Below are 14,924 nucleotides of genomic sequence, written 5' to 3'. Positions count from 1 at the left end.
ATAAGGATTTCTCTCTCCAGAAAAAGAGAAGTGCAGGCACGCAAGATCTTGCAATCCCTTGCTTGATGATGCTTAAATAATCAGCACCTGATAGCTTTATCTTCTTCCCCCTATCATAAATTCAGGTGTGATTATATCTGGTGCATGAGGAAGGATATTCCTAGCTATTTTCAAATGTAGGTTTTAAAGTGAAGCATTGACTTCTGAAACTAGAGGAGAAAGATCTCCATCACTAGCAACGTTAAGCTTCTCCAGTTACCAGATGACTTTACTAAAGCTGCCACTGTATCAGCTGTAATAGCGGCAGTCCCCGGCTTATGGCCACAGCTGAGCCCAAAATTTCTGTTGGTGAGTGAGATAGTTGTTAAGTGAGTTTTGTTCCATTTTACAACCTTTCTTGCCACAGTTGTTAAGGGAATCACTGCAGTTGTTAAAGTTAGTAACACGGTAAAATCAGCAGTGGGATTCAAATACCTGAACAACCGGTTCTCTGCGTGGATACAGGCCTGGGCCTCTGAGGCCTAGAATGGACTTCCGGAAGTGACATCCATGCACTTCCTGTGGGCTGTTCTAGGCCTGGGAGGCCTCTTCCAGGCCTCCCAGGCCTAGAACAGACTTCCGGAAGTGACATTCATGCACTTCCTGTGAGCCGGTCTAGGCCTGGGAGGCCTCCTCTAGGCCTCCGAGGCCTAGAATGGAGTTCTGGAAATGACATCAATGCAGTCCCGGTGGGCCGTTCTAGGCCTGGGAGACCTCCTCCAGGCCTCCCAGGCTTAGAACAGACTTCCGGAAGCAGCGTGGGTTCAGCCGGTTCTCCAAACTCAACAAAATTTAGCTACCGGTTCTACTGAACCGGCTGAATCCCACCACTGGGTAAAATGAATCTGGCTTCCCCACTGACTTTGTTATCGCAAAAGGGGATCACATAACTCAGGGACACCACAAACCATCATAAACATGAACCAGTTGCCAAAGGTCTGAATTTTGATCTCGTGACCTTAGGGGTGCTGCAACGGTCGTAAGTGTGAAGAATGATCATAAGTCACTTTTTTCAGTGCCATTGTAGCTTCAAATACAATTAGTACAAGAAGTTGAGGACTACCTGTACAAATGTAGGAAAAGGAAAGGGGGGGGAAATGTTGCACCTTGTGCTGAAGTGCATTCAGATCCTGAACAAAATCCGTGTTCTCCTCTTCCAGTTCACCAGCATTTTGCCTCAGTTTGTATATAAACCTCTGATAGTCGCGCACTTGGTTCTGTACGGGAAAAAGCAAGCGCAAAGTAAATCTACAATTCTGTGGAGCAGTTGGAAGAGGAATAATTAGCTGGAAAGCTCCACTTACGGTAATGGTTTGCATAGAGCCGTTGATGTTGTGCAGGCGGGCCCAGGCAATTGAGGTGGTGTTGAGACTTTTCAGCTGATGTTCCAGGGCAGGGAAGTCACTGTCAATCTTCTGGAGATCTTCTAACAGGAGCAGCACACAGCTATCACAAGCTGTTAATGAGAGAGGAAAGTAAGCCACAGACTATCCTGAAGGTGCCTTTCCAAAAGGCAACTGAGCTTTTTTTTTTCCCTTGAAGATGTTTTGCTTCCAATCCAAGAAGCTTCTTCAGTTCCAACTGACAGGTGGGGAATGGAAGGCTTTATATTCTTGAGAGAGCTAACGACCAACAAATAGGAAGCACAGTTACAGGGGTTGGGTATGTCTAGTCTAATGAAAAGAAGGACTAGGGGAGACATGATAGGAGCCCCAGCATTTGTGGGGCTCCTACAAAGATGGGGGGGTCAATCTATTTTCCAAAGCACCAAAAGACAAAACAAGAAACAATGGATGGAAACTAACCAAGGAGAGAAGCAATCTAGAACTAAGGAAAAATTGCCTAAAGGTGAGAGCAATCAACCAATGGAATAGCTTGCCTTCAGATCTTGTGGATGCTCCATCACTGGAGGCTTTCAAAAAGAGACTGGGCAACCATTTATCTGAAGCCCCTCAAATAGTGGGTCTCCCGCTGGAGCTGGGGGTTAAACTAGAAGACCTCCAAGGTCCCTTCCAACTCTTATTATTCTGGTTCTGTGTTCTACCTCTCAGAGTGCCAATGACCAGATGACTGCAAAGAATAGAAATCCTTCCATTCCCCACCCATCAGTTAGAACTGAGCAAGCTTCTTGGATGAGAATCAAAATGTTTTCAAGGAAAAAAAGAAAACCAGTAAAGTCCAGTTGCCTTTTGGAAAAGCACCTTTGGGATAAGCCATAGGACAGCTGATACCAATAGGATCAAGATGAAGCTACTGTAACTGTGGAGTGCTTGGTGCTCTCTGAGCTTGGTTGTTTTCTTGCAGACATTTCGTGGATAATGAAATGACTGCAAGAAAGCAGCCAACCTCAGAGACCCCACAGTTCAACCCTGACCTAAGAAATATTCAGCAGTCCATATTTTCAGGAAGAACTATGGAAGCAAGACTGCCACAAAGAAGAGGGAGTCAAGCTATTCTCCAAACCGCCTGAAGGCAGGACAAGAAGCCACGGATGGAAACTAATCAAGGAGAGAAGCAACCTAGAACTAAGGAGAAATTTCCTGACAGTGACAACAATGAATCAGTGGAACAACCTGCCTCCAGAAGCTGTGAATGCTCCGAACACTGGAGGTTTTCAAGAAGAGATTGGATAGCCATTTGTCGGAAATGGTATAAGGTTTCCTGCCTGAGCAGGGGGTTGGACTAAAACAGGGGTCAGCAACCTGAAACAGTGAAAGAGCCACTCGGAACTGGTTCCCTCACAAAAGGAAAAACTGGGAGCCGCAAAAAATATGTGCGCATGTGCGTACTTGTGCACATGCGCAGAACAGGGTTTGAAGAGTGGAGCCAAGGTGAGATATGCACCTACCCTGCATATTTGAATTGATTGGTTGAACTTTTTTAGTCCCACTTTTTTTTTTTGGACTGCATATAGCAGAGGACCGGGAGCCGCAGGAGACGGCTGAAAGAGCCGCGGGTTGCAGACCTGTGGACTAGAAGACCTCCAAGGTCCCTTCCAACTTTATTATTAACACCCCGAGCTAACCACTTATCTACATTTGCCTAATCATTCTGATAACCCTCATAAAATTTCTCTAACCCACTCAGCACTTGCACCCAAGTGAAAGCGTTACTAGATACATGAGCCATTCTCAGTTTGGCTAGCAGGACAGATAAGACTGAGATTCCTGCAATCGACGTTAGCCAATAGGGAGAATTACAGAAAGACCCCAAAACAGACAATAGCTGGGACCAAGGCACTGAAGGAAAGAAGAAGTCTAACCTTCACATCTCATGTTGTCTGGACCATCCACCACCGGGATCTCATGTTTTTTTATACATGTGTCACATTGCTTCCCTGTCAGGCCATTGGTGCAGGTGCATTCACCTGTGCGAGGGTTGCAAGAGCCTCCTTTACACTGGCATTCTGTTGAGAGAACATTGAAGAACAAAGATTTACCAGCAGGATTCCTTTCAGTTTACCTTAACCAGTGTGGAATTATCTCCATGCATCATCAGAGGTTCGACACTCACAACAGGGGGATAGAAAAGTTTTCCCTGCCTGGTGGGAAAAAAAAACACCATCTCAATGTGACCAGTTTTGTCCGATATGGACAACAATGAACTGAATTCCCACTAGTCATGATAGATGCACAGACGCGCTCTAAAAGGGGGGCCAAATTGCCATCACTGAATTGTGACTGTGGGCCGAAAAACAAACTACCCAAATTGTAGTGACAAAAGCCGAAGAGCCAGCGCTTGTCCGAGGACGTCTCCGTGGTCACGTGGCCGGCATGACTAGATGCCAAAAGTGCACGGAACGCTGTTACCTTCCCACCGTAGTGGTCCCTGTTTTTCTACTTGCATTTTTATGTGCTTTCGAACTGCTAGGTTGACAGAAGCTGGGATGAGTAACAGGCGCTCACTCTGTTACGCGGCACTCGGCATTCGACCCGCCAAACTGCCCACCATCTGATCGACAAGCTCAGCGTCCTAACCCACTGAGCCACCGCGTCCCTTTTTTTTTATTAGCAAGGCCTAAACATTACAGAAGGAACTCACTGGAACAGCCATCTGCACTGAGACCCCAATATCCAGGGGAGCACTGCTGGCAACGAGAACCGCTGACACCTGGACCGCAATCACACTGGCCATTCTGGGCATGGCAGTTGGGGCTCACCGATCCAATGTCACAGTCGCACCTCTGGCAGCCCAAGCAGGTTTCGTAGCCATAATACCCTTCCTAAAAAAGGAAAAAAAGGGTAGGTTTGGGCACCAGGGACCAGTTCCGTGGAGAGAAGTTTTTTCCATGGACCGGAGGGGGTGTGGTTTTGTGTGCTGCCTGCATCCCACGGATGGGGCTTTGTTTGTTTATGTGGACCGGTTGCTGGCATGCCACAGCCCGGTACTGGCCCACGGACTAGGGGTTGGCAACCCGTTATAATGGACATAATAGTGGCTACGTTTACAGAAGCTGCTCTGCACTCAGATACGGGCAATAAGTCATTCTGAAGAATCTCTCCAGGCAAATGGGACATGTACATTATTAACACAGGATATCGTGACCATCTCCATTCAGGACACTGAACTCTAGATCAGGGGTGTCCAACCTTAGCAACTTTAAGGTCTGTGGACTTCAGTTCCCAGAGTTCCCCAGTGAAACATGCTGGCTGGGGAACTCTGGGAGTTGAAGTCCACAGGTCTTAAAGTTGCCAAGGTTGGACACTGTTGTAATAGATGCTTACTGCAAACTGTAGGATGCTTGAAGGAATAGGTTTAGTGTGAGATGATGGTCCTGGGCCATGCTAGGCTGTACCGAGGCACCCACTATGTTGTTTCTTCCATATGAAAGCAGCCCAAGCACTTTTATCTGTAAGGGATTGAGGTGCTCCTAGCTATTTGTCCAATTCCTCCTCTTCCTTCAAGGAAAAGACAGATTCAGGTTGGGTAAAGAACTCACAATCTCCAGCAGCTCGCTGCTTAATTCTACACTCTCACTGCCTACAACTCTGTTGACATACACACTGTTGTAAGGGAAGGCAGGCTCTAGAATGAGAGTCCAGAGCAGGAAGTCAAGCCAGATGAGAAGAAGCTGAGGTAGAGTCAGATATTACTGTTAGAACATAAAAGCTGGCTGGATGACTTCGGGCCAATCATCAGGAGACTGTGAGTCCTAGTCCCACCTTAAGCATGATTGCCAGTTGGATGATTTTGGGCCAATCACCAGGAGACTGTGAGTCCTAGTCCCACCTTAAGCATGATTGCCAGTTGGATGACTCTGGGCCAATTACCAGGAGACTATGAGTTCTAGTCCCAATTTAGGCATGAGTGACTTTGGGACAGTCCCACCTCACAGGATTGTTGTGGGAAAAATAAGAGGATGGAGTATTTGATAGGTTTCCCACCCTGAGTTGTTTATAAAAAAAAATAAAGATGGGAAATACATAAAATAATAAACAAACAACACTTCTAAGATGGAAACAGGAGTGCTGAAAACTAGCTGGAGTTTTTGGAAGTCTCTTTCATTTATTATGGACCGAGACGCCCTACGCACAGTTACTCATGCGCTTGTGACCTCCCGTTTGGACTACTGTAACGCTCTCTACATGGGGCTGCCCTTGAAGACCACTCGGAGGCTTCAACTGGTGCAGAATGCGGCCGCGCGAGTTGTAATGGGGGTTTCCCGATACTCCCATGTAACACCTCTACTCCGCGAGCTGCATTGGCTTCCGGTTGCCCTCCGGGTGAAATTCAAGGTGCTGGTTATCACCTATAAAGCCCTACATGGCCTGGGTCCGGGATATCTGAGGGAACACCTGCTGCCGGCATCAAATGCCCTTCGCCCAGTGCGCTCCCACAGGGAGGGTCTGCTCAGGGTCCCGCCGGTAAGAGACTGCCGGCGGGCGACACCCAGGGATAGGGCCTTCTCGGTGGGAGCGCCTGCCCTCTGGAACCAGCTGCCGGTGGAGCTGAGAACTGCCCCCGACCTTCGATCATTCCGCCGGGGCCTGAAGACCTGGCTCTTTGAGCTCTCGGGCCCAGACTGAGGAGGAATTTTTAATTTGGGGTTCTTTTTAATTGACTACAGGGTTAATTTAATATTTTTTAATTTGGTTCTTAATTTTTGTATTTTGGATTTTTTAATTTCCTGTAAACCGCCCTGAGTCCTCAGGGAATAGGGCGGTATATAAATATAACTAAATAAATAAATAAATAAATAAATTATTTACATTTCATACTTCATAACCTTCATGTCCCTCTTGGTCATACTTTTATCTGTTTTTTTAATCATGACAAAGAAAGCATTCCTTCCTCACACTCCTGTTACCTTATTCAATAAAGTGATCTTTTTGATTCAATCATTGGATAGGGTTTTTCCCCCTACTCAGTGGATTGATAAATCCGTATTTTTTTTTAATCCCATTTATATCCTGCCCTTCTCTGAAGACTCAGGGCGGCTTACAAGCTAAAGCACAAATCAAATGTGATTAGCAATAGCCTTCATTCTATGTATATGCCTGCTTATTAGGGCTTTCGCCCTACCCCAAGCGGCATTATTACAAAGTCAGCTTATTGCCCCCAACAATCTAGGTCCTCATTTTACCTACCTCAGAAGGATGGAAGGCTGAGTCAACCTTGAGTCTGGTGGGACGCGAACCTGCACTAATTGCAGGCAGCTGGTGTTACTTAAGGAGGCATTAGCCCACTGCTCCACCAAGGCTCTTGGTATTTCCCTTCCAGTTAGTTATTTAAGGGTGAAAATGCCTGCCATTCCGCGCCCACTCGCCACCTATCATTCTGGTTTGGCTGGGCAAGAGAGAAAACACAATCACAGGGGGGACGCCTGGCATATTTGATGTTTGTTATATGCAAATACCGAAGTTGAAATCAACAGTGTGTATTAACAGAGCCTATCAGCCAAAGAATCGCAACAAACCATGATGCCTGAGGGATACATCTCACAGATGTGGCACAGAGAATTTAAGAATCAGGGAGTATCGGTCTATTTTACCTGACAGCGATCGCAGTGCTGACCTGTCACCCCAGGCTTACATCGACACTGGCCAGTTTTAGGATCACACGAGTCCGTCCCACAGGACAGACAGCTGCACTCTGCAAGGGGAGAAAGACTTTAAAAAGATGATCATGGATTCCATTTCTAATGAACTACAAAAATTTGACTAATGTATTTACACCTTAGCTTCAGCAGTACAGGTAAAGCTCAACTTATGACCACAATCGAGCCCAAAATTAGCTGTTCGGTGACTTTTGCCCCATTTTATGACCTTTCTGCCACAGTTGTTAAGTGAAATACTGCAGTTGTTAAGCGAAACATGTGTTCATTAAGGGAATCTGGCTTCCTTCAATGACTTTTTGTCTGTTGGAAGCCAGCTGAGAAGATTGCAAATGGTGACTCGGGACCCACGAAAGTGCAACTGTCATAAAATGTCTGCCAGTTGCCAAGTGCCCAAATTTTGATCACATGACCATAGGGATCCGGCATGGTCGTAAGTGTGAAAAACAGCCATAGGTCACTTTTTTCAGCGCCACTGTAACTTTGAATGGTCACTAAATGGTTGTAAGTCAAGGACTACCTGTATCTTCCACGGAGAAAAAAAAATTCACCAGGTTTATACTACGGTGAAACTGATGTCAGTTTTTTTCATCTTTTTCAAGATGCTCTGCGAACTATTTTGAATCAAAAGGGCAAAAATATTTGGATATAAATGTAACACAGACTATAAAACCGCTGAGACTAGCATTTCGTTTTTTTAACACATCATTGTGAGTGTGAATGCACCCAGGAAAGAGACTGGTTCGTAGACCTACCGGTGCAGTTCTTTGCTACCACTGCATCACCGTAAAATCCAGCAGCACAAATTTCACAACGGGGCCCTGCGGTGTTGTACATGCAGCCTGTGCACACCCCGGTCAACGTGTTACAATCGCTGAAGAGCATGTTGGGGTCAGCATTCCCACTGCAGTCACAGGGCTGGCAGGAGCTGCCAATCACGAGTGGGTTACCATAGTAACCTGGAGCACACCTTGGGTGGAAAGAAGAAGGTCTTACAGATCTGCAATGTGAAGTCCTTCACGGGTGACCTGATTCCACCAGTGAAGAACGGAGCAACCCCATCCTGCCTTACAAGGGTCAGATCTTAAGCAAGCCAAGTTGGAACAGCTGAATTCCAAGTTACACGGTACCGTTCACACGAAAATCCGGCATAACCAGGCTTGCAAAGACACTGCATGGTAGAGCCTTTGTAGATACATCCCGTGGCAAAGCTAAGACAAAAATGGGGGAAAGGAAGAGGAAAGAACTGTTAAAGTTTGCACCAAATAAAGCCAGCTCATAATTACATCTGAGCCCCTTTGATTCTTATGGGATTAGCAAACTGGAGTAAACACGGGAAGACCTCAAACCTACGACCGCAATTGAGCCCAACCTTTCTGCTGCTAAGTGAGACAGTTGCTAAATGAGTTTTGCCCCATTTTATGATCTTCCTTGCCACAGTTGTTAAGTGAATCACTGCAGTTGTTAAGTTAGTAACACGGTTGCCAAGTGAATCCAGCTTTCACTTTGCTTGTCAGAAGGTCGCAAAAGGGGATCACGTGATTGCGGGACACAGCAACCATCATAAATATGTAAGCTGCCAGACACCCAAATTTTGATCATGTGACAATGGGGATGCTGCAACGACCGAAACGTTGTCATTTCCCCCCCCCAAGGTTGCTGTAATTTTGATCAGTGACTAAACAAACTGTTATAATAGCAATAGCACAAGACTTATACACTGCTTCATAGTGATTTACAGCCCCAATTGGTTTACAGAGTCAGCACATTGTCCCCAATAATCTGGGTCCTCATTTTACTGACCTCGAAAGGACAGAAGGCGGAGTCGACCTTGAGACGGTCTGAACTGAACTCCTGACAGTGAGCAGTGTGTTAGCCTGCAATACTGCATTCTAACCACTGCGCCACCACGGCTCCTATCGTAAGTTGAGGACAACCTGTATGCTCTTCCATATGCAAATAAGAAGCTAACACATGATGTTGCCAAAGAAACAAAGAGGACTACACGCATGGAAGATACTCACTTGTTAGATGGAACTGAAAGAGGACAGGGACATCCTATGCATTGCAGGTTTCCCTCAAGTGAAGAGTTGCCCACAAAGCCATCTTTACACCTTTCACAGTGATCACCTTCTGTGTTGTGTTGGCAATTCTGTATAGGAAAGAAATAATGAAGCTAATTTCACATATTCAAACTATTTGTCCTTTGTCGACACATCCTTCAAGAGTAAGTCTGGCTGCATCTTCAGAAATTAAGTAACACTCCTTACCTGACCACAGACATGATTTTGTCTTTTATGGGAATTTATGGGAATTTTATGGGAAATTATACTTTATAAAATAATCCGAGAAGAACATAGTTCCTTAGCCAGGAAGGTTAAAAATCAGGCAATGGGGGAGAAGCAGCGATAACACAGATAGTTAGATCTGTTTTCACTATCTGGTCTACCTCCAAAACAATTTGAGATAGGTCTATATAGTCTTGAGATAAGTTATCAGTATCAGTTTAAATCTTGTATTTTTAGTCTTGTTCTTTGAGTTGGTATTCTTCTAACCTTCAGTATATATTTGATTCCAATAAGAGTGCATGATAGATTTACTGTAGCATTCGGCCAACAGCTCAAAATATTACAGAATATTGCATTTGATCTGCTGTATAAAATAGAAACTTCTGCTTTCCTTGCTTCTCATTTTTCTCTAATTTCTGGGTGAAAAACCAGCCATTTTTCCCCCTCAAAGGATCCTAACTGCTTTTTTGAGATAATTAGAGAAAGCTCCATCTGATGCCTAAATGACAAGTAAAAGAATGTAATTACAGAAAGCATCAGCAGGGGAGCAGTTGACCTTAATTGAGGTCAGATACAAAGCTGGATCAGTCTAGATTAGAACATGGATGAGGGACTCTAGGGAATAAATACCATAGCTGTAGATTGAACTACAGGATAAATCCATCCAAATAAATCAATCTATCCAGAGATCCAATGATATCTGGACTACACCATTGCAAAGAAAACTGGATAGTTATCTGCATGACGTTCCCTGCCTTATTTAATTCATCCTACCTCTCTCTCTTTTTCTCTTCCCCCTTCCTCATTTTTTCCTGCCTTTTGTCTCATTTTTTCTAATTAGCTGTTCCTTGATATTTGCTAATGTTCAATAAATAAGCATCAAGCAATATTTTTGCTGACTGAACCGAGTGTCAAGTGCGTTTGCTCTGATCTCCTTACAGGGATGTAGGGAGAACGTACTGGATGAAAATTAAACTGGAAATTCCCCAGAGTCATTTTCTAATAGCCAAAAATCAAGCCCAGCTGGGGAGGAGACCTTGCTTACTAATTCCATACTCTTAAGTAAGTGACAGGGAACCCTGAAATGAGAAGAACAATTAATTTTATTTAAGCTTATAGAAGAATAAACCAATAGCAGTGCCATTATTTGTATACATTTAGGAGTTCATTAAATGCAAAGTAACTCAGCATAATTTGGAAAAGGTAGGAGAGATCTTATCAGGGAGATGGGTAGCATATAAATTTAATAAATAAAAAGCAGGACAAATGTCCTAGAAAATTTCTGCTTGCTCTAGAATTCAAGTTACCATCCCTAAAAATTGTCTCTGCCTCCACTATATCTGCACAAGTAAATAAATCACTACTCAGCATTTAATGGAGAGAGCACCGTTGGGGTAAATGGACTTGAACAATCATTGTTTACTTACAAGGCATATTCCAGATCCTGGGAGGCACTGATCCGAATGCCCATTGCAGTCACATGGAATGCATTTCCCTAGAAATAGACCCTTGGTGTCTCTGTAATAGCCTGCAGCACATTCCTAATTGCAAAGGAGATAATATGCGTCAGACCATCATCATCAAAGTAAGGCACTTGAAACATAATGCCCGCAGGAGGTGGGGGCCCTTAACATTCCTCATCTTACTTGACAGTTGCTCAGGATGTGTTTTTTTTCAGTTTGGAGACTTAGGAGTTGCTTAGAAACAGTAATGCAGATTCTGGTCCTGGTTTAATAATGGTCCTGAATCCAGCATATATGGCAGACAGGCGTGTGTGTGTGTGTGTGTGTGTGTGTGTGTGTGTGTGTGTGTGTGTGTGTGAGAGAGAGAGAGAGAGAGAGAGAGAGAGAGAGAGAGAGAGAGAGAGAGAGAGAGAGAAAGAGAAGGTAGGTAGACAGGTAGGTAGACTGACAGGTATGGATAGAGAGAAATATGGATAGATTTGTTATAGATATACAGTATGTATAGATATAGATAGATGTATGGATGTATTATACTATAGATAAATATATATGTGTATAAAAAGCATACACACAAACACACATACGTGCATATGCATATGTATATACATACATAAAAGGTAAAGGTAAAGGTTCCCCCGCACATGCGTGCTAGTCGTGTCCGACTCTAGGGGCCGGTGCTCATCTCCGTTTCAAAGCTGAAGAGCCAGCACTTGTCCGAGGACATCTCAGTGGTCATGTGGCTGGCATGACTAGACGCCAAAGGCACACGGAACGCTGTTACCTTCCCACCGCAGTGGTCCCTATTTTTCTACTTGCATTTTTACATGCTTTCGAACTGCTAGGTTGGCAGAAGCTGGGATGAGTAACAGGCGCTCACTCTGTTATGCGGCACTCAGGATTCGACCCGCCAAACTGCCAACTTTCTGATCGACAAGCTCAGCGTCCTAACCCACTGAGCCACCGCGTTCCTCACATATATATATAAAACAAATGGGACTAGAACAGGGGTGTCAAACTGCAGGCCCGCAGGCCAGAGCGTCACGGAGAAACAGCGCCCATCCCATTTTCGGGAATGGGAAAAAGTTCCGTGACGTCGCGAGTTTGACATGCCCGGACTAGAATCTCCATTACTGCCTTATATACAGTATTAATAAAACAATTTTTTACAAAGATAAAAACTAATGCAAATGGATATAAAGGAAGAAAAAAATAAAAAAGGAAAGAAAAGACAAAAAAGTCAAAGTAAAATAGAAAAGAAAAAAGTGGCTTCTGATATTTTTCACAGCAGTTACACATACAATTAGATCTTAACCTCTCTCTCTAAAGTTACAACTCTTTTTTTCCTATAATCTGTCCTGTCTAATAATCAAAATCAAAAATCATGTTTATTTTTTTTCCATTTTTATGAAAAAAAGCCCAGTAAAGTTCCAATCACCCATAAATGTGTGTCTTTCCTGTGATAAAATAAGTTATCCATCTCAGCAACATCTGTCAATTTCAACTTCACCAATCCTAGCGTTTTCCTAGAATACTGGATCAAAAACTTTCATTCCAAAATGGCGTAGATCAGCATATTATGAATCCCAAATGTCTTATATAATGAACTGAGGATTATGATTATTCAACATCAGCATTGCTCAACTTCAGCAAATTTAAGATGTATGGACCTCAACATTCAGATTCTGTGCTGGCTGGGGAATTCTGGGAGTTGAAATCCACACACCTTAGTTGCTGAGGTTAAGAAACATTGCTCTGCCTGGATTAGTGAGGAAACAGTTTTCTCACCTGGCAAGAATCTCCTCTGTAATTGGCTGGGCACAGGCACAATTCCACGCTATTGGCTTGGATGCTTCCATGGGTCTCTGTGGTCTCCAAGATCACCCGATGGAGGGACACAGAGGATGAAATTGGGGAAAAGAGGGCTCGGATCTGCAGCTGCTCCAGATTAGCCAGAACCATCATCAGCTCTTCCCTGGAGACTGGGTTGTGTGTCTCAGTGTGTTTAAAATTACCCTAGGAAACAAGAGTGAGATGCAGTACAACATTAGTAGGAATATGATTTTCTTACATCAATAAACCAGATTATGGCTGCACTAGATCTTAATTTTCCCATTAATAGGATGGATGGATGGATAGAAAGATAGAGAGACAGACAGTTAGATAAAGAGAGATAGAGATGGATTGAGAAATCAGATAGATAGATAGATAGATAGATAGATAGATAGATAGATAGATAGAGAGAGAGAGAGAGAGAGAGAGAGAGAGAGAGAGAGAGAGATAGATAGATAGATAGATAGATAGATAGATAGATAGATAGATAGATACAGGGCTTTTTTGTCACAGAACGCCCAGAATGGAGTTCCGGCACCTTTTTTGGATGGAACCTTGTAGGGTAGGCAAGGCGGGTTGTATGACATGTGTGAGTTCCGGCACCTTTTTCTTTTACAAAAAAAAGCACTGGATAGATAGATAGACAGACAGACAGGAGAGAGGGAGGGAGGGAGGGAGGGAGGGAGGGAGGGAGGGAGGAGAGAGAGAGAGAGAGAGAGAGAGAGAGAGAGAGAGAGAGAGAGAGAGAGAGAGAGAGAGAGAGAGGGAGAGAGAGAGAGAGAGAGAGAGAGAATGAATAGAAAGATAAATAGATGAATCCAATATGGTTGTAACGGAAGCCATTCCTTAACTCGTCAGAATTTGCAAAAAAAAAACAGATCTTCAAACCTGAGCTGCTGATTGTCTATTTTATGTTTAAGTCTACAGCCTCCACCATTAGTTTGTACAGCTTTTAATGTGAATTGATTGTTAAGCATAAAGATCATGCTGAAACAGTAATTTGCTTCCTGAATGATCAGTCCTAAACCATACACACACACACACACACACACACACACACACACATATTTATGTATGTTTCACTATATTCAGCACCATCCACAGCAGTATCCTTTTGACCACCTTATACAAGGTTGGAGATTGAGGCCATCCCCCTGCTTCCTTCCTGAATAGATAGGATCTAATCCAAAATAAGCTTCTAAAATCATCCGAAAACTCCTTGACCAGTATCCTTCACCTTCTCCATGGGGTTATAAATCTCAACTGACCTCCAGCAGTTGAAGTTCTCCGTTATAAACTTCTCCAGGAGTGGGATAGGAGTCTTCAACAAACATAATACTCATTTGGTTTCCCTAGGAAAAGACCAAAAACATATGAATGAAAGAAAACACAGTTGGACCTACTGCCATTTAGTTCAAAGACCAAGAGGAATGGGAGATAATACCTTGAGGATAACGTCAGCCCAAGATTCCATCGGTATGAACACATCACCCCTTTGTATGTCTGAATGCAACTCATACTTTAAATACCCAGCATAGGAGGAGACCTGTATTCAAAGCAAGAATATGTTGGCCACAAGGATGTTAAAATTGTTCCCAAGCCCCCAATTTAACGTTCTAGTACCAAGTTAATTTAAAACTTTTCTGTATCAAGGATCCTATTTTAATTAAATGACATTTTTCAGATGGAAAAGTACTTTTTCAAATTTAGACAGTAAGATAGTGGAATGAACAGAAAGAGATTTAAGTGCCACAAGGGATGCTGGGCTGTTTTATATCTCTTCAAAGCAAAGAAATGTTTGCTTGAATTGGTGATATTCCTCCCTTTAGAAAAAGGGAGATGCTTGACCCTGGACCTGTGCAGTGGCGTAGCGTGGGTTGTCAGCACCTGGGACGGGGCAAGGCAACCGGAAGCGGAAATAGAGGGGCGGGCGGGCGGTGACGTCACGGCACTGCTGAAAAGACGCGCCCCGCAGCGGCGTAGACTTTCCAAGAAGAGTCCGCGCAGAGTCCCGCGGCGCTCTCCAAGCAGGAAGCGCAGGCGTGAGACCGCATGCACTTGTTCACTTCGGGTTTTGGGTTTGGACCAGATATTTTCCATCGCCGGCTATCACGGAGCCGAATCGGGCGACTTTTAAGGAAGGCTCTTATTCTGGAGCAGTCCGGTGCGTTGAGAAAGAAGGGACCCCAGTTTCTTCCTTCGCGGAACTGGAATCCAAAGTCACCCTGCCGCCGCCCTCCCGCACACCCG

General features: G+C 44.2%; 1 protein-coding gene across 1 annotated transcript in view; it reads right to left on the bottom strand.

The window, feature by feature from the left end:
* LAMA5 (laminin subunit alpha 5) overlaps positions 1–14,924 on the bottom strand; it is a 240,386-nt gene that overhangs the window by 50,945 nt on the left and 174,517 nt on the right. Inside the window, exons 39-50 of the mRNA XM_083360813.1 lie at positions 14,119–14,220; positions 13,943–14,026; positions 12,630–12,857; positions 10,809–10,922; positions 9,118–9,245; positions 8,224–8,304; positions 7,849–8,063; positions 7,031–7,131; positions 4,081–4,261; positions 3,302–3,445; positions 1,344–1,495; positions 1,146–1,256 (exon numbers count right to left, since the gene is read on the bottom strand). Of these exons, the coding sequence (XP_083216939.1) occupies positions 1,146–1,256; positions 1,344–1,495; positions 3,302–3,445; positions 4,081–4,261; positions 7,031–7,131; positions 7,849–8,063; positions 8,224–8,304; positions 9,118–9,245; positions 10,809–10,922; positions 12,630–12,857; positions 13,943–14,026; positions 14,119–14,220 (1,641 nt within the window). The remainder of the gene's footprint in view (positions 1–1,145; positions 1,257–1,343; positions 1,496–3,301; positions 3,446–4,080; positions 4,262–7,030; positions 7,132–7,848; positions 8,064–8,223; positions 8,305–9,117; positions 9,246–10,808; positions 10,923–12,629; positions 12,858–13,942; positions 14,027–14,118; positions 14,221–14,924) is intronic.

This window comes from Vipera ursinii (genome assembly GCF_947247035.1).
Source record: "Vipera ursinii genome assembly, chromosome: 3".
In the NCBI taxonomy this organism is placed as follows: domain Eukaryota; kingdom Metazoa; phylum Chordata; class Lepidosauria; order Squamata; family Viperidae; genus Vipera; species Vipera ursinii.
This window is presented reverse-complemented; position numbering and strand designations above follow the sequence as displayed.